Source organism: Lucilia cuprina, chromosome 3 (genome assembly GCF_022045245.1).
Source record: "Lucilia cuprina isolate Lc7/37 chromosome 3, ASM2204524v1, whole genome shotgun sequence".
Classification (NCBI taxonomy): Eukaryota; Metazoa; Arthropoda; class Insecta; order Diptera; family Calliphoridae; genus Lucilia; species Lucilia cuprina.
The window spans coordinates 652,811-675,841 of NC_060951.1; the positions used below are offsets into that span (position 1 = coordinate 652,811).

The 23,031-nt window shown below is 28.7% G+C and overlaps 2 protein-coding genes across 2 annotated transcripts in view; one reads left to right on the plus strand and one right to left on the minus strand.

The window, feature by feature from the left end:
- Positions 1-5,201: 5,201 nt before the first annotated feature.
- The window catches only part of LOC111683756 (high affinity cGMP-specific 3',5'-cyclic phosphodiesterase 9A), a 110,416-nt gene continuing 92,586 nt past the window's right edge, over positions 5,202-23,031 (minus strand). The window contains exons 8-11 of the mRNA XM_046946022.1: positions 9,236-9,362; positions 8,871-9,166; positions 8,446-8,809; positions 5,202-8,385 (exon numbers count right to left, since the gene is read on the minus strand). Coding sequence (XP_046801978.1) covers positions 7,003-8,385; positions 8,446-8,809; positions 8,871-9,166; positions 9,236-9,362 — 2,170 coding nt within the window. The 3' untranslated portion in view covers positions 5,202-7,002. The remainder of the gene's footprint in view (positions 8,386-8,445; positions 8,810-8,870; positions 9,167-9,235; positions 9,363-23,031) is intronic.
- LOC124418747 (neprilysin-3) lies at positions 17,519-19,893 on the plus strand. The gene has a single exon (XM_046946023.1). It carries the CDS (start codon positions 17,558-17,560, stop codon positions 19,652-19,654), a length of 2,097 nt encoding a protein of 698 aa, XP_046801979.1. The 5' UTR covers positions 17,519-17,557; the 3' UTR covers positions 19,655-19,893.

A 23,031-nucleotide genomic window follows, 5' to 3' on the forward strand; every position in this document is an offset into this window, starting at 1 on the left:
CTGTCATTCCGACTTCAAGTGATTACTAAAAAAAACTTAATGTTGATCTCATTTAATGTTTGTGTATGTAGCTTCTACATGAATTAAGACGGTATATTTAGTTTATCATTGAGTAGGAAGTATAGGTGAAATAAAAGATGAAACTACCTGTAGTCTGTAGTCCAGAAGGTAGTTGAGGCCAACTATGGTCGAGACGATATAGTATATATTTGAAATTATAGAAAGATTAGACTTGGAAGCTATAGACAGATTGTAAACGAGGTTGGTACTTTAGGTAGACTACACTCTGAAGTTTAGAATCACTAATGAAAACTTCAGAGAAGACTATAGTAGAGACTTTGAGCAGACTACAGGTAAAATTAATTCCGAACTACAGAAAGGGTATTATTAAGATTATATGTAGACTAATATCCAAAATTGTTTGACGCTTCTCTTATAGGAAGTGCAGAGAAATTATTGCTGATCGGACGTATGTACATGTAAAATCAATTAAAAAGTTAAAATCTTCTTTGCCAATTTGTGTGTAGGGTTAACTAAAATTCAACATTGCCCAATTTTTTTTATTTTAACTACTGTACATATTAAGTAAGATGTTTATAGTTGTTGTCTTTTCTGAACCAGTTTTAAGCCATAGGGAATTTACATTGATCATGAGAGTAAGCAGAGGTAGTTGAAAAGAAAGGGAATGGGTAAGAGAGAAATATTAAGCACAGGTGTAGGTGTTTATGCTAATAACAGGGAAGTTATATTTCAATAACCGTTATGTTATTCACATAAAATAATTATTTCCTACTATTGAGATATTTGGCAACCCTAAGGTTAGTTGTTTTGTTTTTGTTTTTTTATTTAGAAATATCTTATCATTTATATTTAAAAAGATGCTCTCTTTTAGGGTCATAAAGTGACAAAAATCTTTTTTTTATATGAAATTCAATTAAAATTAAGTTTTTTCTTTTTAAATTCTTTAAAACAAAAACAAAATATTTAAATGTAATATACAAGTCCATACTCATTCATTGGATTTTTGTATAGTTACGATGTTTGTAGTGATGTAATGCAACTACATACATATATTTAATTGATCTACAATGAAAAACACAAAGATTTTTTTTATTGATAATGACTTATAGAGTGATCTTTTGCTGTAATAGTTAAAAATAAAACAATTGCGAGTTTTAGATTTTCATAATGATTTTTATTAAAGTGATTGATTTTATACGTTTTTTTGTTTTGTTTTTAATTTAATGATCATTTTAGTTTCTTGTAATATTTTTTTTCAAGATTTGTTGGTTTTCAGTTTGACATGAACTGTTTAAATAAATTATTTGTCACACTGTTTATTATAGGTTTTTGTTTTTTATAGATGTTTAATAATTTTCATTTATTGTTGGTGTGAACCAGTATCAAGTCATCAAATTTTTTATATCAATTAATAAGAATTAGTTATTGTATTACATGCAGTATATTTTTTTATTGTTTTAAATGTTGGTTTTAATTTATTTTAATAAATTTTAATAACAAATTAAATGCTGTTTTTTTTAAAGAAAAAAATAAATTTAAATTAATTTTCAATGCATGATTTTGTTTCCAATAAATTCTTTTTTATTTATAAGAGTGTTGTTGAAGATTGTTTTTATGACAACAACAATTTCTTGATTTTTTTTTTCTAAATTTTATGAACTACTAACACTTTTAAGAGCTTTTAATTATCTCTTGTTCTTTTGGTTTAATTAAAAGCATATTTTATATGCTTTTACAAAAATTCTATGGTTGTTCTCAACATTTATAATTTCTCTTTTTATGTTACTCCTGGTAACAAACAGCAGCAGCATATTTTATAAATATGCCACACATTTTCTTGATTTCTTCAACATTTTTGTATGAAAATTTCCCAATCCTTTTTTCTTAGTTATGTTTGTTAGTATGATTTTGTTTTTCGATTGTGGATAATGTTAAATTTTATAATAATTTATTTATTTGAATATGATTTAATACTAGACACTTAAATTTCTTTGTTTCATATGTATGTTGAAATAATTATTTATTTTTTTATATAATTTTAATTAAGTAAAGTATGTTTTTATTTTGTTAAAATGTTTATTGTTACTGTTACTTTACAATACTTTTTTTCTCATTTATTAATAATCGTTAATTTTTTTTTTTCATATTTTGTTAATTTATTTTTTATAATCTTTTTTTATTGTATAGTTTTAAAATTGTTTTATTTAGTTTTTAGTCTTGTGTAAATAAATTAAAGGCTTTTGGTAGTTACATTTTGTTTGACTGGAGGGTAGTAAATATTATAAAATAAATTTAGGTTTAGCATAGTTCCATAGATAGTTAAAGTTTGTTTGTTTGTTGTTGTTGTATTTTTTATAAATTGTTGTAACTAAAAAACAGAAACCTTTGGTTTTTCTTTATACATTGAAATACTTTTTTATAGGTTGGTTTTTTTCTCTAACATCAGACAATAATCATAATATTTAAAAAAAAATTGTTTCCAAAGTTAAAGTGCATTTTTTACATTTATTTTAAACTAGAGTTGTCTGTAAATTGTACCTGAAAAGAATTTTGTCATTAATTTTTTGTTTGTTTTTCTTTTTTTCTCGATATTATTTTAAGAAAGCAGTTCAATCTAATTTAGGAGCAGGAAGACAGAGAAAATTTGTATATATGGGTGTAAGTTATAAGCTTAAGGGGTAGATAAAGTTAAACACAATGTTAAATTGAAATGTTCGGTTTTGTTGCTTTGTAAAATACTTCATAAACACAATCTTACAAGATCAAATATTGTTTTGTTGCTAATGCTGTCTGAAATTTATTTTTACAAAAGGATAATGCAGATCGTCTAATAATCCTCAACTACACAGAACTGTTATTCTTCAAACTCAATGACGTTGACTTTATGTGAGAAATATTTATGTAGTTTTTATGATCATCTTAAGATCAACGTAAATATATGCAAAACTGCACATACATTATTACGATTGAGACTTGTGGATACTTCCGACATCTTGGTCGAATGTTCTTATTGGAGAAAGTATTTACGAAGAATTGAGATTTCTTTATTTGGGCCATATGTATTTATATTATAAGATCACTAATCATCGACCTTCAAGATATAAGTTTTTGCTTTAAGCATTTGAAATTTTCCATTTCCCACTCGTCTTGTTAGTTTGATTTTACACGTACTTAAGATAAGAGAGCTCATTTCTCGCACTTTGCCTATGACTGCTTTATAGGTTCGAATCTAATCGGTTCAAAAACATCTAAAGAAAAGGATTCGCGATCATATTTTACACCTAAAAATAGAACCAGAATATTTTTAGGAGATCTTCAAGAATAGGGCTCTGAAATTAAGATAAGCCAGTAGGTTGTCCTCACGATGTCTTCTCTGGGGACACACTTGGGTTCAGTATATTGATACCTTTGTGATTTACTCGTATGTACGTTGCGTTTCGGACTCTCCTATGAAATAAGATTCTCTAGTCAACGTAAGAATTGATAAAAATAGACAAAGAGCTCTCTTGTTTGTTTGTTTTCACACCATCGTAAGATAAGAGAGCTCTTTTGTCGCTGCTTGCATAAGGCTGCAATCAACGAGATGTAGGCAAGGAGCTCTCTTGTTAGTTTACTTTCACATCGACGTAAGATAAGAGAGCTAATATCTGATTCGAAAAGTCCTGATTAACGCTTGCCTTTAGAATAAGCTTAAAGAGAATCGATCACATTTTATATCAGAGATAGGCAAAGAATTTTCTTATAATTGAATGCTCTCTTACATTCTCACAAACATAAGCAAACCATTACAAAACCGATATTTAACTCTCTTTAAAATAGTAAATTTTACTTTGTTGTCTTTGTTGTCAACCCCTTAAACCTATTAAAAAAAAGCTCTTCCGTGAGAGAGCGGTTTTTAATAATTATCCTTGCACTTGAGATTGCCTACTTTATTCTCTCTTTACTTGGACTTTACATAAATTTAAGGCTTTATTAAAATGTTTTTTGTATTTTTTATATTTGTTCTTAGCCACCACTAGGGTAAACATACTTTTTTGGTCCATATTTTAGGATTTTTATTTATTTACCATAATTGTACCTACTACATGATTAAATATATAGTATATATGTACGTTTATATATATTATATTATTAATAAATTTTTTTGTTGTTTTTTTAGAAATAACAAACATACATGTATATAACTAACTATGTAAATAATTATATATATATAATTATGTATTTGTATATAAGTAATGAGTGTGTGTTAGTGATAGAGAGACATACACCGTTAGAAAGAGAGATCGAACGATTAAGGGAGTATGGGGCAAAAGTTGTAGTTGTTGTTTGTTAATTTTAATTAATTTTTTTGTTAATTATTTGCGCTTTTTTTGTTTGTTAGTTTTTGTTTATCGAAGGTAGGTAGTTTTAGGTAATAATTCGTACTCTTTCTAGTATTTACTTAGTTTTAGTTAATTAAAATTCAAATTCAATTTGAATTGTATTATTAAATTTTTGTTGTTATTTATTGATTTATATAAATGTTTTGGTGTAGATTTAAGTGCTTTGTTTTATATTAGTTAATTATTGTAATTTTTTCTCTAAAAGTTTTCTTTGTTTCTTTTACGTTTAAATAGGTATAATATCAATTCTCAGTGTTATATTGTGGGTAAATTTATTTTGTATTTTTTTTCTCACTTATACATATTTAAATTTTTAATGCAATTTTTAAATTACAAATGAAGTTTTAGGTTTTTGTATTTTTTTAAATTGGGAAATTTAAGGGTAAAAGTGATGTAATTGACTGACGCTAGTATCATTAATAGAATTGCATTTTTTGTAAAAAAAAACTATTTAGAAGATTTTAAACAAACCTTAGCAACTTGAAAATGTTTAGAAATTTTAAATACAACTCTATTTTATGGTTTATAATTTAATATTTTTATACATTTATGAATTTTTTAAATTGTTATATCTCTCTTTTACTTTGTCATATATGAATAAATTCAAGCTTTAAGTCTTTTAGTCTTTAGTTTAAACCAGAAAAAAATTAATATTTTAATTTAACCAAAAAAATAGTTTTGTAAAATATAAGGGTTTAACTTTGTTATTTAGTTAATATTTCTAGTTTTTCTTTTTTTAGTTAATTTTAATTAATTTATATTTTAAAGATTTATCTTTAAATCGTCTTATTTTCTTTTTATTTTCTTTTTAAACGAAAAGTTTTTATGTTCTAACTACTTTTACATCTAATAAAGACATTTAATGTTTTATTTTTGTTAATAATATTTTAATAATTAATTAGATTTGCACATACGTTTTAATAACTTTTATTATTTATATATTTTTTTAAACACCTTTTTTATTAAATATTAAAGAGACAAAAATTACTTTATTTTTAAGGTGGTATTTAGGTTTTACAGCAACCAAGTTCCAGCTTGGTAAAAATTTTCATTTAATTTTTTTTTAATTAAGTATTAGTAAAGTTTCAATTATTTTATTTAAAATTTCGTTTTACGGTTTTTCATGTTGTCACCGGAAAAGCCAGTTAGTTTGCCGTATAAAATGTGAATCAATGATTTGTTTTAAAAATATAAAAAATATACAACAAAATTATAAAACAACATGCTTTGCAAAAAGATAATTAAATAAAAAAACAAATGTTAAATAAAAAAAATTATTAATATTTCTAAAATTCAATTTGTGCGCTTGTTTGTAACTGATATAGAGGAATCTGGGTATAAGTAATGTTTAGCAGAGTCGAATTTAATTTTTTGATGTAATGCAGGTTCTGTACATTGCAAAAAAAAAAAAAAAATAAAATTAAAAATGAAAGAAATACATGTCCAGCAATCTTCCAACTCAAAAGATTTTTTAAAAAAATCTTTCCACATTTTCAAAAAAAAAAACTCATAAAAATCTCCAAAAATAAAATCACACAAAAATTTAACTTGTTTGTAGGACTTTTCAAGTTTATTTTTAATATCGTTAAGATTTGATATCAGTTGCAATATGAATAATTTCTTTTTTTTTTTAAATCTTACTAAATTTAACTTACACACAAAAATGCAATAAGGTTTATTTATTAAATTAATAAAAAATAAAAATAATAATATGAAATTAAAACTAAATAAAAAGGACTGGTCTTCTTATTACATTTACATGTACATAAACTAAAATAAATCTAAATAAATTGCACAATTTTATGTTTATAAACAAATAAAATTCAAACTACAATAAAAAATAACTACATTTTGGGAGGTTTTTTTACAGATTGTAAATGTGATGTGAGTGTGTCTATGTGTGTAAAAAATGTGTAATTTTCATAATATCTAGGATTATTTAGTTTAGTTATATTAATTATTATTTTCTTTAATACCACATTGACTACAATTTATAATAAAACTTATTTACAACATACATTATAGGATTGTATTGAATTTGTAATGGATTGTGTTTGATTTACTAAAAACTTTTTCATATTTTTATTTTTATACTTTTTCATCCTTTAAAGGCTTTAAATTATTCTTTAAAAGGATTGACTAAAAATTGTTTTAATATGTGTATTACATTCTTTTTTTTACTCTACTATTGGGAGTTGGCTAAAATGAATGATCTTGATGATATTTTATTTTTGCTGTATGTTAGCTAAAAAATGCAAATGGATCATGTTTATTTTATTTGTATATTATTGGCTTCATTATTGATGTTGTCATCATTATCGTCATTGTCTTCTCCATCATCATCATTATCATTGTTTTACACATTTTCCGGCTCTGGCAATTTCCGCTCACAACAGTGACACACCAAAGCGCTTAATCTTTGGCCCAAAGCCGACCACATTGTCATCGATATTGATGAGGAGACATTGCAGCTGGACGTTTGTACGCCCGTTGTTGCTGCAGTCACCGACGGCAGACGGTGTTCTTGTTGTTGCTGCTGCAGCAGTGCTGCAAAGGCTCCATTCGAGGAGTTTGTGGTCGTCTCTGAGCTCCCGCGTTGTCAAATTTTCGGCGGTTCGGCCGACGATGAATTACTGGGCATACCCAAATCAATACTTAAACTGGGTTCAGCCTCCACTAGATTTGCAGGTGTTAAAGCTGTCGTTAGTCCGCCAGTACCTATTAATATAGTATCGCTGGCATCTACACTGCCAATGCGTATGGGTGGTGGCATACAGGTGGGCATATCACTACCAGCCCCACTACTACTGTGAAGCGTATTGTTGCTATTGTTTTCATCCCCAGTGGCTGTGCCATCGTGGCGTGAAGACTTGCGACTGCTGTCGCCACCGCCGCCACTGCTACTGCTATAGCGCGGATTGCTGCGATTACAGGGCACATCCAGACTATAAGCTCGATGACGCCCTGCAGATATTATTTCTTGTTGGTGGGAAACATGTTTCTGCCTTAGACCGGGTGATTGCAAATTATTGGAGATTGTGCAACACATGGCGGTTGGTTTACCCGTTAACGGATCTATATAAGTGGTGCTGGTGTCCACTATACTGCCATGGCCGCCATTGTTATTGCGTACCGAACAAGGACTGCTGCGTGTGCTGCTAAAACGTTTGGAATTCTTGTCGAAAGAAAAACTAAAATAGTCCGAGAATTGCTTAAGACGTGCTTTCCACGAACTCTTAGAAGCGGCGGGATTATCTGTGGCACTAGAGCCCACACCATTTTGACCATTATTGCCTACAGCGGCTGCTGCAGCCGCCGCCGCAGCGGCACAACAGTGCTGGCGCGACTGTGGCAGCTGCGTAGGAGATATGTTGCCATTGGAGAAAGACGTAATGCACATGATGTTTTGTTGAGTGACTGGGGCAGTGGTGTTGGCTGTAGAGTGTGATGCAACCACTTGGCTAGCAGCGGTGGTTGCATGTAGTGAGGTTACAGTACTGGTGCTGGCACCTTCACTATTTGGCACAATTTGGGAAGTATTTAGCTGCAACGAACCAATTCCCCCTCGACCCGTAGCTATGGCCGAGGCTTGAGAAACTGTAACAATTCCAGTGGCATTCATGTTCATATCCTCTACCACACGACAATTGACTGAGGACACCTCTAAACTGCCGCGATTATGGCGATTATAAAAGACATTACTATCGGAAATGACCTGTTGCAAACCATCCGACAAACGACGATTATTTGTGCTATATTGATCTAGGCTAACGGCTCGATTAGAGCCAAAATTGCTGCGATTGGAGTGGTAGCCATGTATGTTGCCATAAGAGTTGCGTATTCTTTGCCCACTGCCACTGCTGCACATTTCTCCAATCATGGAGGGTCGTTTCTCTCGCGACGATTTACGTGAGGCGGATGATTTGGAACGATTGCTGGTGCCTTCCGTATCTACCTTAAACTTGGAAGTTTTCTCGGCCACCTGCCAAACAAAAAACTAAGAATCAGTAAATGTTGTTTATGCCGGAACAGTTTAACTTACATCTACTTCTGTGGCAGTCTCGGAATCACCACTCTCACTGCCCTCGGGTAAATCGTGTAATTCTGCTGGCATGCCACCAGGCTCATCTACCGAAGTACGTGAGGCTGATTTTTGGGAGGGTATACTCCGGCGGGACTTCACACTAATGCCCGATTGAGAACGTGGCATTTGGGGTGAAATACTGCCGCCAGAGTTGCCAGTACCCGAAGTACCGACATTAGTACCCCCACCACCAGACGAACCACCGGTAGTGCTAGTAGAAGCGGCATTAGCATCAGAACCGCCACTAGTATTCTCGGAAGCCACGGCTGAGTTACTATCGGCCACCGATTTGCGCGACTTGTTTTGAGCATCATTTAAACGTCTATGAAAAATAAGGAAATTTTAATTTTTAAGTTGCAAATTATGATCTGTATTTATATTACCTATAATAGTCTAGAGCTACACGTACAGGAACTATAATAAAATCGATCAGTTCGGGCACTAGTTCACCCAATGCTTCAAATAGCGGCAATAGCACTAAGCCTATAAAACGAACTTGCGAACCAGGCCGGCTAACCTTGTCGGGATCCATAAAGGGTGTAACGGGTAGACCTTCTGATTTCTCGGCCGCACTTTGGGCAAAAAACTCCTGCAGTAAACGATCCAACCAAGGTTCGGCGACATCCATGGGACGAGCCTCATTTGAAATATCCGCTACTTTAATGAGAATCATGCAAAGCTATAGAATGAAAGAGATAATATTTTAGATACATGTTTTCTTTTCTTAAATTTAAGTCTCATAACTTACTAAATTAATATGAGCGCGATTGGAATAGTCGAACACAGGCGTAATTTCCTTAAATTGGGTTAAGATCTCATTGTGCCGTGCCATGTCAGTAGCCAAAATGCAACGTATAATGCCTTCACGTATTTGGCTGCAAGAGAAAAAAACATATTTTAAATCATTATTAATCCCTTAAATTCAGGTCATGTGTTTACAATGCGTAATAGTTTTGCGAGTTAAATTTTGAGTAGAAAATTATAGTTGCATCTGGGTTTTTTCAATTTTCTTATTTTACAACGGATATGAGTCATTTTATACTTAAACGCCAGTAATAACATGTTTAAGTACAAAAATACTAAGAGAATAAAAAATAAATAACTAAATGTTTAAATGGATGAATGCAAAACTCAAGAAGCAGCTGAATATTTTGCAAGTAAAGGGGAAGTGTTGCTAACGAAAGGATATACATTTCTAGGTGTTATTAAATAAGAATTCTTTTAACATAAAAGATATTCGTTTAAATCTAGATAACTTATGTACATCTAGCTTTTACTAGTTCGAAAAGACCTTTAAAAGTTGTCACACCTTCCCTTTATGCCCTTTCTCCCATTTTCTAAGATTCCTTCAGAAAAGGAAATTAATTTGTTTAAGCTGCAAATTCAAAATCATTTGTAATTTTTCCTCTGTATGCCCAACTCTTCACTTATTTATGGCTAAACCAGCACAAAACATATTGCCAGTTTACACCTTAAAGGTATACAGCGATAATGTTGCAACACCGCAGCAACTACAACTACACCACAAAACTATAAAAGTAAAAAACAAAAAAAAAATTGTAATAGAAAAGGAAAGAATAAAGGCAGAACTGCCAGATAAAATCCCATGCATAAAATATTTCACCGTCTATTGTTTTAGAACTCAGTACAACTAAATATTTTATAAATTTGTGTTTGTGTGTGTGTATATATGTAGTTGTTTACGGTGTTGCACGTTCTACTTATTGTTTAGTGTATGGTGTGTGAAAGCGTGTAATTTGTTGTGCGTCACTCACTGTAAGCTTTGCTAGTGTTAGCTGGTGTTGTAAAAGGAGAAGGAGGGAGGTTGTTTGGTATCCCGCTAAATAGAGAGTTAATATACATTTACACAGACATAGGTACATATGTAGGTGAGTTTTATACCCAGAAAACTTTATTAACATTTCCGTTTCTTTTTTTGTTCAGTTACCGCTGCATGTTATTGTTTGTTTTTTTATTACTGCCATTTTTTTAAGCTCTTACTAGTGTTGTGGGTGCGTTGTGAAGAAAATTGTAGTGTGTATTTTACATTCGATTGTCACGCTTCTTATACATCCTGTAATATCCATAAGACTTTATTCATAGCAATTAATCAAAGGTTAATACATTTCATACAAAATTTGTTTTATAAAGCTTTGATAAATAGTCTGGACTATAGTATGAACTTTAACCTGGTCTATAGTTTTGCCTATAATCTGCGTATTTCCTATAGTCTTGGCTTTAGTCTTGACTATAGTACTAACTAAATCTTGAATATAGTCTTGGCTTTACAATTGACTGCAGTCTGGTATAGTCTAGACTATTGTATTAACAGTCTTGACTATAGCATTGACAACAGTGTGGACTAGTATTGGTCTTAATTTGAAGAATTAACTATAGACAGGCCTATAGTCTAAGAAATAGTTTTGACTGAAATAAAAGCCTTGACTCGAATATGGACTATTTTATAGCTTGATTACATTATTTACTATAGTCTAGACTACAGTATTGACTTTAGTCTATACTGAATCCTAGTCTAGAGTTTTAACTAAATTGTCGACTTAAATCGTGAGTTAGATCTAGACTTTAGTATTGTCTATTAGTCTGGACTAATTTTTAAATAAAATCTGTATTATATTCTTCACTTTTTTAAACATCTTTGTGTAAGTAGTATACCCACTTATTTGGTGTAGTGTTCCTGAAGAAAAAAAAAATAGTTTTTAGTTATATGAAGTATAAACGAACTACACTATATTATTAAGTACATAATACTCGAGTAAAAATGTGTGGAAATTTTTGGGAAACATATACATACATATAAAAAACAGCGTATGTTTCAAATATAACACTTGATTTAGACATTGGGTGTTTTGAGTTGCTGGTATTATTTGGCAAAATAAAACAACAACCGGCATTAGATAAAAAACTAAAGGTTTAAAGTTTAGTTTTTGTACAGAAAAATACTTACTATAGAAAAAATAAAATATTTATAGGAAAAAAAGACAACAACCAAGAAAATCCAACTGCAAGGAGCAGGTTTTATATACTATACTGTTAATACATATAAACGTATGTTAACTTGTGTTTGAAAAATAGTTTTTTTAAACAATATATGCATATGTAACAATATGTGCATGTATGTATATATATTGTGTTAACTTTTCCTGTTAAGTTTTCTTCTTTTTTTTTTGTTTTTTATTTAAATAATATAATTTTCTTCTAATAGGATTTCTTTTCATATTTTAGCTAGAATTATTAGAAAAAAAACCTCTTCTACATACAAGCAGCACTTGCATAAAGCTGTATGTAAATGAATCCTTTTCTCTCTATGTACTCCAATTAAACAGGCAATTAAATTTTAAATTAAGCAAGTTTTACACAAGAAATTAACACTTTACTCTCGTTACACTTACATAAGGATTTTGTATTTTTCATAGAGTGTGTAGCTTTATAAGTTACTTAAAATCTTGTTAAATAAATATAATTTTGTTTAATTATATTTTCTTCTATAAGATATTTTACAATTTTTCTACGTTATTTTTTTTATTTTTTTTAATTCTTTTTTCTTCTGCTGTTTTATACTTAATTTTTCCATTTCCTTTAAAGCTTTTGATGTTGAATTTTCTTTACAAAATGTAAAAAAAAAACTTTTGTAAAAGTGCTCATTTAATCTTAATAACAACATGTTTTATGGGTTTTTTCCTTTCTTTCTTTTTTTACTTTTTTCACTTTTCTTAATCAAAAAAGTCTACTCGTTTTCATTTTTCTTACAATTAAAATAACTGAAACATGCCTGTACTTGGCAAAAAAAAAAAAACATTTTAAAACATGTTACAAGGGATTTGTTTTATTATAAAAATTATAAATACTTATTATAATTAAGCTGTAGTAAAATGTATGTGTATTAAGTATGTTTTGTTGTTTCTTCTACTCTTTTGTTAGTAAATGTAAAGCAGGCATTTAATAAGTAATTGTTATGAAAAAATAAAAGATTAAAGACGTCAATTGCCAACTAAATAAAATTAAAAACAACAAACTTAACCCTACAATGTGACCAATTTTCTTTTCTTTTTATACCTAAAAATATATTTTTAAATTTACATGTAAATAAGTGAATATATAAAGTATATTTTCTAAATACAGTAAAATTAGGTTTAAACATTTCTTGTAGATTTTATTTTTAAATTCCGTCATTAATTCTTTACATACCACAAAAAAGTATCTAAATTTATTACACTATAGCTCCATTAACAATAAAAATAACTAGCTTTTGTTCTCTTTTTTCAAATCCCTTTTTAGTCTACATTTATTTGCATTTCCTACTTCCGCCTTATAAAACATAAATGTTGAAAAAAAAAAACAACAACACTATTCCTCTATGTCTGTTGTTGTCGTCATCATCATCGTCATTATTTCCATCAACTCGTCTTTAGCATGTTAAATGAAAATAATTTAGACAAATGATATGAATGGAAACTAAATCATTCGCCATGGGTATTAATTAGCGTCATGATGCATACTCATGAGAAGGAACAAGTAGAACGATTATTTGTTATTATGTATTTTTATCTAATGCTGAAATGTAAAAGGTCCTAACTAGAAGTGTTTTATTAGGGAATCGCAATTACATCTGGAATTCGAGAGATCATGCAATGAAGTTTGAAAAAAAACTTCACTATCTGAAAGTCGATTCTTCCAGCTTTAAAATAAATGCTTAATATCTAACGTATCTTCCTTTTTATTTTCAGATATCTTTGTTTAAAGCTCAGGGTTTTGCCACATTTTAAATTTTTTCGGTCTTTAAAAATTTGTCTATTAGGTCCTTCTTTGTGTTATGCGAAACTCTATGCATGATTACGAACTTATTTTATATAGTTTTAAAATTCTACATTATTGTAGTGGGTACGGTATTATACGTCTGTGTTAAAGTTTGTAACGCATATTAGGGTTCGTCCAAAAGCCATTTTAAGTACTATTGATTTTGAATTAAATTCATCAATGACTTCACAAAAACCCCATAGAAATGATCTCTCTAAAATTGCAATAAATATTAGTGTAGCAATATAATTTGAGAAGAATATTTTCACATCTGGCTCCGGGTCCCATATAAGTAAACCCTTTTTTAGAAAAAAGTTTGTTCCTTCTTATAGCACATGTAGGATAACTAATAAACCCTTATGACCACCTATATTTTCTTATATGTTTTTAATAAAGAAATATGTATCTTTTAAGAATTAAAAGTTTAAATAAATTATAAAACTATGTGACACAAAAATACAATGACAGCAAAAAGAAAAGAAACAATTTATGATGATTGTGAGAGTTAAGGATAAGAATAAAGTTTATGATAATTGTAAGAGTTAAGGATAAGAATAAAATAATTAGAGATAATTTAAAAATTATCCAAAATTTCAAGCCATATTTCAGTCTGTTAGAAAACAACTTATTTTAAGCAAAATCACTTTAAAATAATAAATTTTTAATCAATTTAATAATAATGTCGAATGCATGAACCTTTATCATAAATTTATTAATCAAACACCTTTGTAAATATAATGCTGTGTATAAATCCTATTTACTTTTAATAAAATTATGAAAAATAATCTGTTATAAATATTTAAAATGTATTTCAAGTTCAGAGTTTTTTTTAGCAATAAATGAATTTATTAGCAAACGAAAAATAAGAGAAATAACAACAAAAATCTAATAAAATAATACATATCTAGGCTTTCTAGAACTAAAGCTAAAAAAATTTTGGTTATAAACCTACAAACCAAAAAAAAAGTCCATTAAACACGCAAAGTATGCCAATACATAGATATAAAAACATGTAAACATGTGTGCAAGTGTGTACGCAAATTGGCTTATAGAAGCATACTAAGCTTATTACTAACTTACATATATACACACACACTCCTTTCTTTCATATCAGTCCTTCACACGAACAAACACACAATACAAACAAACTGTTGCTAACACATATGTATACTTAGGCTGAATACAACAATACAGGCTTAAGTCTGTTTTTTTCTCTTTCTTTTGTACTCCAAGAGATAAAAAATTGTTTATATGTATGTATATATTTGAAAGGATGAATGCATGTATATTTGTATACATTATAACTTTAAGTGTCTATATGTTAGTAAAGTGCCGTGATTTTGTCTACACAAGATTTTATTTTCATGTATTTTTCTTTTCTTTCTACATTCCAGGACTAACGCTACAAACTAGAAAGAAGGCTTTATACTTATACCTTTAGAATCTCGCTTAAGGTATCTACAGGTAATGTTTCTTCATTCTGTTTCTTTTAATTTATTTAAGTTTGAATATGTATACTAAGAATCACACAATCTTGAAAGTATGATATTGTTGTTGCAGTCTTATAAAATTGAAAGTATGTATGTATATTTTACTAGCACTATTTTTTCACATTTTTTATGTGTGTATGCCTTTTTGTTTGCATTTCTTTTGCAATTTTAATAGAAAATGTGTAGAACGTCGTCGTGTATAATGTAACAAAAGGATATGACTTACAATTTTAACATCAGCTAGAGTTTAATATAATTTAAGGAGCAATTTTGTATCAGCTTGTACAAATATAACAGGATATGATATGATTTTTGTAATGCAAACAATAAATAGTAGTTTGTTTTAACATTTAAAGAGTTTATGTGATTGTTTGTAATAGGGAAATAGTAAAAAATTCAAGCATACAAAATTTTAATTTATTTTATTATAAAATACCCCTAACGTGGAGATTGTGTTCCAAATCCTCCCTCAATTGCTTGTAAACTAACTGTTTTTTAACCATTTTCAAACTTTACTACCTTGGCGTATACTTAATATTAATTGAAATTCAAACAATAAATATTAAGTATACGCTTGGTTACACTATAGATTACCCCTTTAAATTAAACATATTAAGTTAAATCTCTATTAAAGCTACCATAAAGCTTATTTTCTTAATACTTAAACTTGAAAAGAAAGTATATTACTAGTTTTAAACCCTCTTCAAAAAATGTCCCCAACTTTTTATTTCCTGCCAGTTTAATCCAACTAAGCATTTTGTTAATTTCTTTTCTTACACAATTTTCAGTTTGCATTTCCAGTTATGCTTCTTTTGTCAAAGTATAAGTGTAATACGTAAAGAAAACTTAAGAAAAATTATTTACGTTTGAAAGGGCAGTGGTGATGGTCACAAAAAAAAAAATGGGTAAAAAGTAGCAATTTAAATTAACAGCATTATACTTTTTATAAATATATACTAATATTGAAAAAAATTTTTGGAAGTTGTCAATTGTCGTTTAATTTTTAATTACTTATCTCTATTTTAAATTCAGAAAGTTAAAAACTTAAAAAAATGGTTAGAAAATAACATTTCTTAACTTGCGTTAATTTTTTGTATTAAATTTAAAGAAATATATTTTTTGTTTTAATGTTAGCCAAAAAAATGAATATAATTTCACATAATCTTGTGTGATAGGACGTATAGCCCGTATAGAACAGTATTTGAACGGGGCAAGTTGATAGATCCTGCTGTTCGCTAATAGTTTCAAATTACTTGTGTAAAAATCGTTTTTTATAAAATGTACCTTTTATGCATTTTTAATTTTACAGTTATAAACAAATTATAAAAAATACTCTTTGAATACTATCCTTAATAAATTATTACCAAAAAATTAAAAAAAAAACTATAAAAAAAACTGTCCCTAAACTATCACAACTTCTATATATAAATTGTCCTTTTTCATGGTCCTGTGACATTTAAGGAAATTAAACATGTGTTTTTATAGGATTCTCAAAAATTAATTGACAGTTTTCATAACATACAGCAACAATATTTGGTTTCTATAACAAAAAACCAGAAAAAAAACTAATACAAAAACTACTACAACAGCAGTTTGCAACAAAAAAAGAAAAGAAAAGAAAAAACAACAAACTTGAACTAGTTACTGACCAACTTTATAAAGACTTTGGCTAAAGCATCATACAACAATAAAACAGAAAACAATAAACACACAAAAACCATATAGGAAACCTCAAACAATTTAAGCAAACAATATGTTTTAACTCTAAAGCACAAGCACACATGCATGGATACAGGTTTATATATTGTCATATTTTAGTACCCTGCAGTTCTTTGTTTTGGCCAATAACTCGTGGTATTATCTGCAGCAGATAACTTATACTTGTTAAGGAATATAAGGGAACATGTTTCTAGTTACCTCTCTAGATTATCTAGGGTCACAAAAGTGTTTATTTACTTCCCGTTATATAAGACAATAAAAATTGTATAAAAATAACATGGGATTTAAAAGCTATATACTTGATCCAATGAAACTTTTGTACTCTTTACAATACAAACAGAAAGCAATCGTCCTTTTATTTTCCCAAATAAGCGAGCATTATGTAAGGATTCATTAACTCCTTGTAAAACTAAAGGGTTAAAAATAAATACATACATACGTTTAAAGACTTTATACATACATAAATTTGATTTTTAAAAGTCGAAAGTTAGGGTGACCAAAGAAATATTATACTGAAAACTTGAGTTTAAAATTTATAAAAAATATAAAATATATTTTAAAGAGAGTTAATATAAAGCGTTTATAGTTGGATTTAAAAAAAAAAACCAAAATTTCTATATTGTTTATGTAAATTTTTCAAGACTTGGCAACTCTTTTTTGCAAACCTTTATAGATGCTGTTGACATGTTTTTGTTTTCATTTTTTTTTCTAAAATTTATAAGAGAACTTGAATAAATTTTTAATTTATAAAACAGAACACCACAACAATAGCAACAACAACAATTTTACTTTACCGCTTATCTATAAATTTCAATATAAAAAAATTATTCTTTTAAAATAAAATCAAAAGAGCATAGAACATTTTATAACAAGAGATTCAATAACATATTATAGATTCTATTTAAATTGCTCATCTTTGATTCCCTATAAAGTCTTATCAGTTTTAATATTTTTGTTAAAAATATGTAAACTAATTATTCTCTTTAGACTTTGCAAAATAAAAACTTAAATTCAATCAGTTGTTTTAATCAATTCGTAACGTCGTGATGTTGTTCAAAACGCGTCTACAGCCAATACAAATTTTACTCTACGCCCTTCTAATAATCTTTGTAAAAATCATTAAAGCTAAACGTTCAGTTGACCAGCCACAATGTGACTCTGCATTTTGGTCAAATATACAAATACAATCAGATCAATATGTTGATGTATATGAAAAACCTTGTGATGACTTTTGGACATATGCATGCGGTAATTGGCGTCCACCTTCACAGCTGAGATTTGCCAAACCCACGGATACATTGTCCACCATTAAGGCAGCCAATAAATATTTGCTGTTGCAGTATTTTGAGGATGTGGAAAAAGGCAGGCATATTAATGACACCGCTAAGGGAGTAGCCACTTTTTATAAATCTTGTCTCGATAAAAGAGCTTTTAAATCTAAAGCTCAAGATGAACAAGCCATACGGGTGTATACAGATATTTTAAAAAATATCACCAGCAATTGGCCCATTTTGCAGAGAAACTTTAGTGAAAATAATGTGGATAAATTATTCAATTGGGAACAAGTGTCAGCAGAAATGCGTAGATATGGTGCCCAGGCTTTGATGAGCAGTAAAATACAACCCAATTGGCAAAATTCTCAACAATTAATATTCTATATAATGCCTCCCTCTTTTGAGCTGCTTAAAGCTCGACAATCGGATACAAAAGTGGATGAGGAATCAGAATTTCTTTACAAGCGTTATATAAAACTATTAATGATGGATTTAGGTGTTCGTGTAAGAAAAGCCAATCAAATTGCTGAGGAAATTATAGAATTTGAAAAATCGCTGATGGATTTGGTCAATAATGAACGTTCGGTGGTTTTAAAAGAGCCTCAATCTTTAACTTCTTTGGCTGCTGAAATACCTGATATAGATCTTTTGAAATACTTCAATACTTTAATGCAGAATTTTAAACTACCTGCTAACTATCAAGACTCTCTACTAATAGTGGCTGATAAGCAGTATTTAAGACATTTGTCTCATTTCCTTACAAAATCTAGTGCTGAGATTATAGCCAAATACTTTTTGGTGCAATTCCTGGCCAATTTTCAAGTTAATCTGCATGAAGAGTATAGTTTTATCAAGCAAAAAGAGGAATGTCTAATGCAACTAAATGATTTCATGCCTTCGGAATTGTCTCATTTGTTTCTGCAACTGCGTCATGGTAATGCTGAAGAATTTTTGCAGCAAACCGAGCAGCATTTAAACAAAATCTTTGATAATCTTAAGCAGCAATTTGAAAAGCTTTTAAATAGTTCAGTGGTATTTGAAAGAGATCCAGCCACCAAGATCTTGAGCAGAGAGAAATTGAGAGCCATGAAATTACTCTTACCCACGTTGGAATTAAGCACGAGTGAGCAATTTGTAATGGGAGATAACTATGATGTTAATTTAATAAATTTATCTAAATGGAAGACCACGCAACAGCTTAACAAAACCATACCACATATGGTAAAGGAGGCAAGTTCCATAAAACTGGAAACAAAACATTCTTTAACTTCTTTGTATAGATACCAATCCTATGGACCTTTGGATGTTAATGCCTATTATCGCTTAAAGAAGAATGCCATTGAAATACCTTTGGGTATCTTGCAGACACCTTTATATAACCAGTGTTTAAAACCAGCCAAAATCTATGGTGGTTTGGCCTATATATTGGCTCATGAGATACTGCATGGTTTTGACTATGATGGCTTGAATTATGACAAATTGGGCAATGTGGCCAATGCTTGGGGCGTTAAGGCCATCATTAAGTTTGGCGTTAGATCCAACTGTTATCTTAATGAACGTTATGATAATGGTCATGTTACAATCAATGAAAATATAGCAGATTCTGAGGGTTTACGTTTAGCTTTGGAAACGTTTTTAGAAAGTGAAATGGATGAGTCTTTCGGTCAGGAAGATTTGAAGTTGTTTTTCCTTAGCTACGCTCAAACTTGGTGTGGCAATAGCAGTAGTGATAGCACACAAATACATTTACATGCCAGTCATCGGGAGAGAGTTAATAATGTTTTGGGCAACTTTATGGAATTTGCTGATGTTTATAAATGTCGTCCGGGGAATAATATGCATCCTGAGGAAAAGTGCAGAATATGGTAGTGATAATAATCCTTTTTATATATGTGATTTATTTAACCCTTAGCCGGTACGTAGGGAACAAAATTGTCCATGTTAATGTAGTGCTTGATAAAATATTGTTAGTGTTCTTTTGTCATTAACAAAATATAATAAAAACTTCTCTAATATTAGTTTTAAATTTAAAATACTGGTTAAGGGTTAAAAGTTGAAAAAATGTTTTAGCTTTACTAATTAATTATGTTAATATAATGTTAATGCTGAAAAAAAAGAATTAAATAAAAAAGTTTGTACATTATTAAGATTAATGAGTTTTAATTAAAGTAATTTTTGTTTTACTTTAAAAACAACAACAATAACAACATTATACTAGTAGCATTTTTTTGTAAACATAAAACCCACGAGCCTCAAACCCAAAGCTAAAGAAATAAACTCACTTGAGAATAAATAAGCACAAAAAGAGACATAAACTGTCATAAAAGAAATTGAAATATTTTGAAATGTTTTTATTTATATTTTTCTCCCCCTCCTCCCACAAATCAAGCAATTTTCCTCTTTATATTGTTTGCAAAAAAATAAACTTTTTTAAACTGAATTTTCAACGCAATCGCTTGATGGTTTACAACAAAACCAAACCAAAAGAAAAAAAAAACGTTACTCGATGCTGTTTAAGTCATCATGCAATGGCAGTCAGTTCCTTAAGGATTTGCACTTGGCAAATAGTTTTTTTTTTAGAAAGAGAGAGAGAGAAAGGGAACAAAAATATGAGGCAAACATAAGATGATGTACAAGATACCCGACACATTGTAATCATACTAAATAAAGTCAGCAACATTTACACCCACCCATACATGCATTTACTTTTCTTTTTCCCTTTCTGATGCACGCACACACTTATAAATTAAATAAAAAACACTTTCAATTAAAAAGATTAAATTACTTTTACAAATAACTGGTTCTCTTATAGTTTGCATGTTTGTCTCTCTGACTATCTGCTTGTTTGTCTTTCTGTCTGTCTGTCTGTTTGAAATGATAATAAAATAGATAGTGTTGATGGCTTAACTACGCAAAAATAAAAGAGAAATAAGACAAGAAATATTTTTATAACAAGATAAAAATAAAATTTATAAGGGAATTCATAGCTTCTTAAGTAATTTCTAAAGAAAATTAAAACATATTTTTAGGGGCTTTTATTTAGATATTTCTTATTTATTCTTACTAGTTCATTACTTTATCTCTATCTTAAAATATAAAAATATTCAAAAATTTCAAAACCAAAAACCACAATTTGCCATATTTAAACATAAAATTAATGAACTTAATATAAGACAAGTAATAAATAATATAAGTGGCACTTGTAGTAATTTTCGGTAACAAAACTCCTATTCTGACATTTAAATTGTAAATTTTGCAAGTGTTTATTGCAAAGCATTGAGGTTATATTGTATAAGTATGCAAAAAACACACATATTTATTAGACCAAAAGAATATGTGTTTAGCCTGAAACCATCATTTAGAAATTGTCATAAACAAATTCTGTTTTCTACAATTACTTTAATATTAATTATTTGGATTTTATTTTCGATTATAAACGTAAATAACTAAACTACATAAACATAAGTGTGTAGAAATTTATGTGAAAACATGTGTGCAGTTGTTAAGGTAAACCCAACAAACATTAGGTTTTAATTTAAAAGTATAAAACTGTAGCTATACCTAAAGATTGCTTTGAAAACTAAAACTTTCTGTGAAGCAATCTTTTTCCAAGCTCCTAAGTCCATTGTGGTGAAACAGTCCTATGAGAATCAAACATACTTTCTCTATAGTAACAACTTTAAAATTTTTTATCAGAATTTTCTAATTAAATTTTCTTTTAAATATTAAATCTGTGAATTCTCTGTTATTAGATTATTTCATGTTTGATGGGTTTTTTTCTACTCAGACCCTTATGTCTGTTAAGTTTATTAAATTGTCGAAAATTCAATTTATTTTATTTCTTGATAACATTTAACTAAAATTCTAGACAAATATGTATAAATGTTTTCAAAACATGAAGAAAATATATAATTTATTAAAATTTAGAATTAAATGGAAATAGAATTCAGTTAAAGGTGAGAAAAAGTTACATTTAAAATGTTGTAGGCTTGAAGAAACTAAACTAATTAAGGTTTATCATATATTTTAAACTCCTTATTCACAAACAAAATTTTTATTTTATAAAAGATTTATAAAACAAAATTTCCATACAAAATCTATTTTATAAACCGTTTATAAAATAATAATGTTGTTTGTGAATAAGGGAGTAAATAAATAATTTGAAGAGGTTTAATACTCAAAAAAAAACATTGGTATAAAAATTGCTTATATAAATATCACGACCATCTCTTTCTTTACTTAGTTATCTTATAGAATCCCTCGTGGGAATCGAACTCATGAACTCCAGGTTAACAGACTAGAAGACCACTTACTTAACAACCGGAGGTACCGTAGCTTATACTTTACATATAATTTCTAAAGTAGCTCCTAAAACTATACTTTTAAATATATAAAATCTCTAACAATAACTGAACTAGGCACCGTTATTATATGTAAAGTATAAACTACTTTACATATAATTTCTATAGTAGCTACTAAAACTATACTTTGAAATATATAAAACCCTTAACAATAGCTGAAGTAGAACTGAACTAGAACTGAACTAGAACTGAACTAGAACTGAACTAGAACTGAAATAGAACTGAACTAGAACTGAACTAGAACTGAACTAGAACTGAACTAGAACTGAACTAGAACTGAACTAGAACTGAACTAGAACTGAACTAGAACTGAACTAGAACTGAACTAGAACTGAACTAGAACTGAACTAGAACTGAACTAGAACTGAACAAGAACTGAACTAGAACTCTCATTGTACCTAAATTTCTTCATAATTAGAAATTATTACTATAATTAATATCAAATTACAAATTTTCCAACAAAACCTAAAAGTATGCTACAATTCAAAAAAATTTTGTGAATTAACTCTGTATAAATAAATGATTAAATTTATTTAAGTGTAAGTAGAAATTAGAGAGAAATAATAAAAGTATTTTACATTCAAATAATATTTTTAAAAAATTAATAATAGTTATTGCTACTGGTGTTTTTTGTATAAAGTTAAGTTGCTATGTGTAATAATTATTTATGAGTTTTATTGCATTTAATAAACATATATACATATGTATATATAGAATTATAAATATTATAAATTTTATACACTTTAAATTTACACACTCTGCTACCCTTAAGGAAAAAAGAAATAAGGGAGGCCAGAGGAAAAATTAAAACTTTTTTTAAAACTTTAAAGGATTTAATAAAAAAGAACTAAATAGTTTTTTTTAGTAAATTAATACAATATTTAT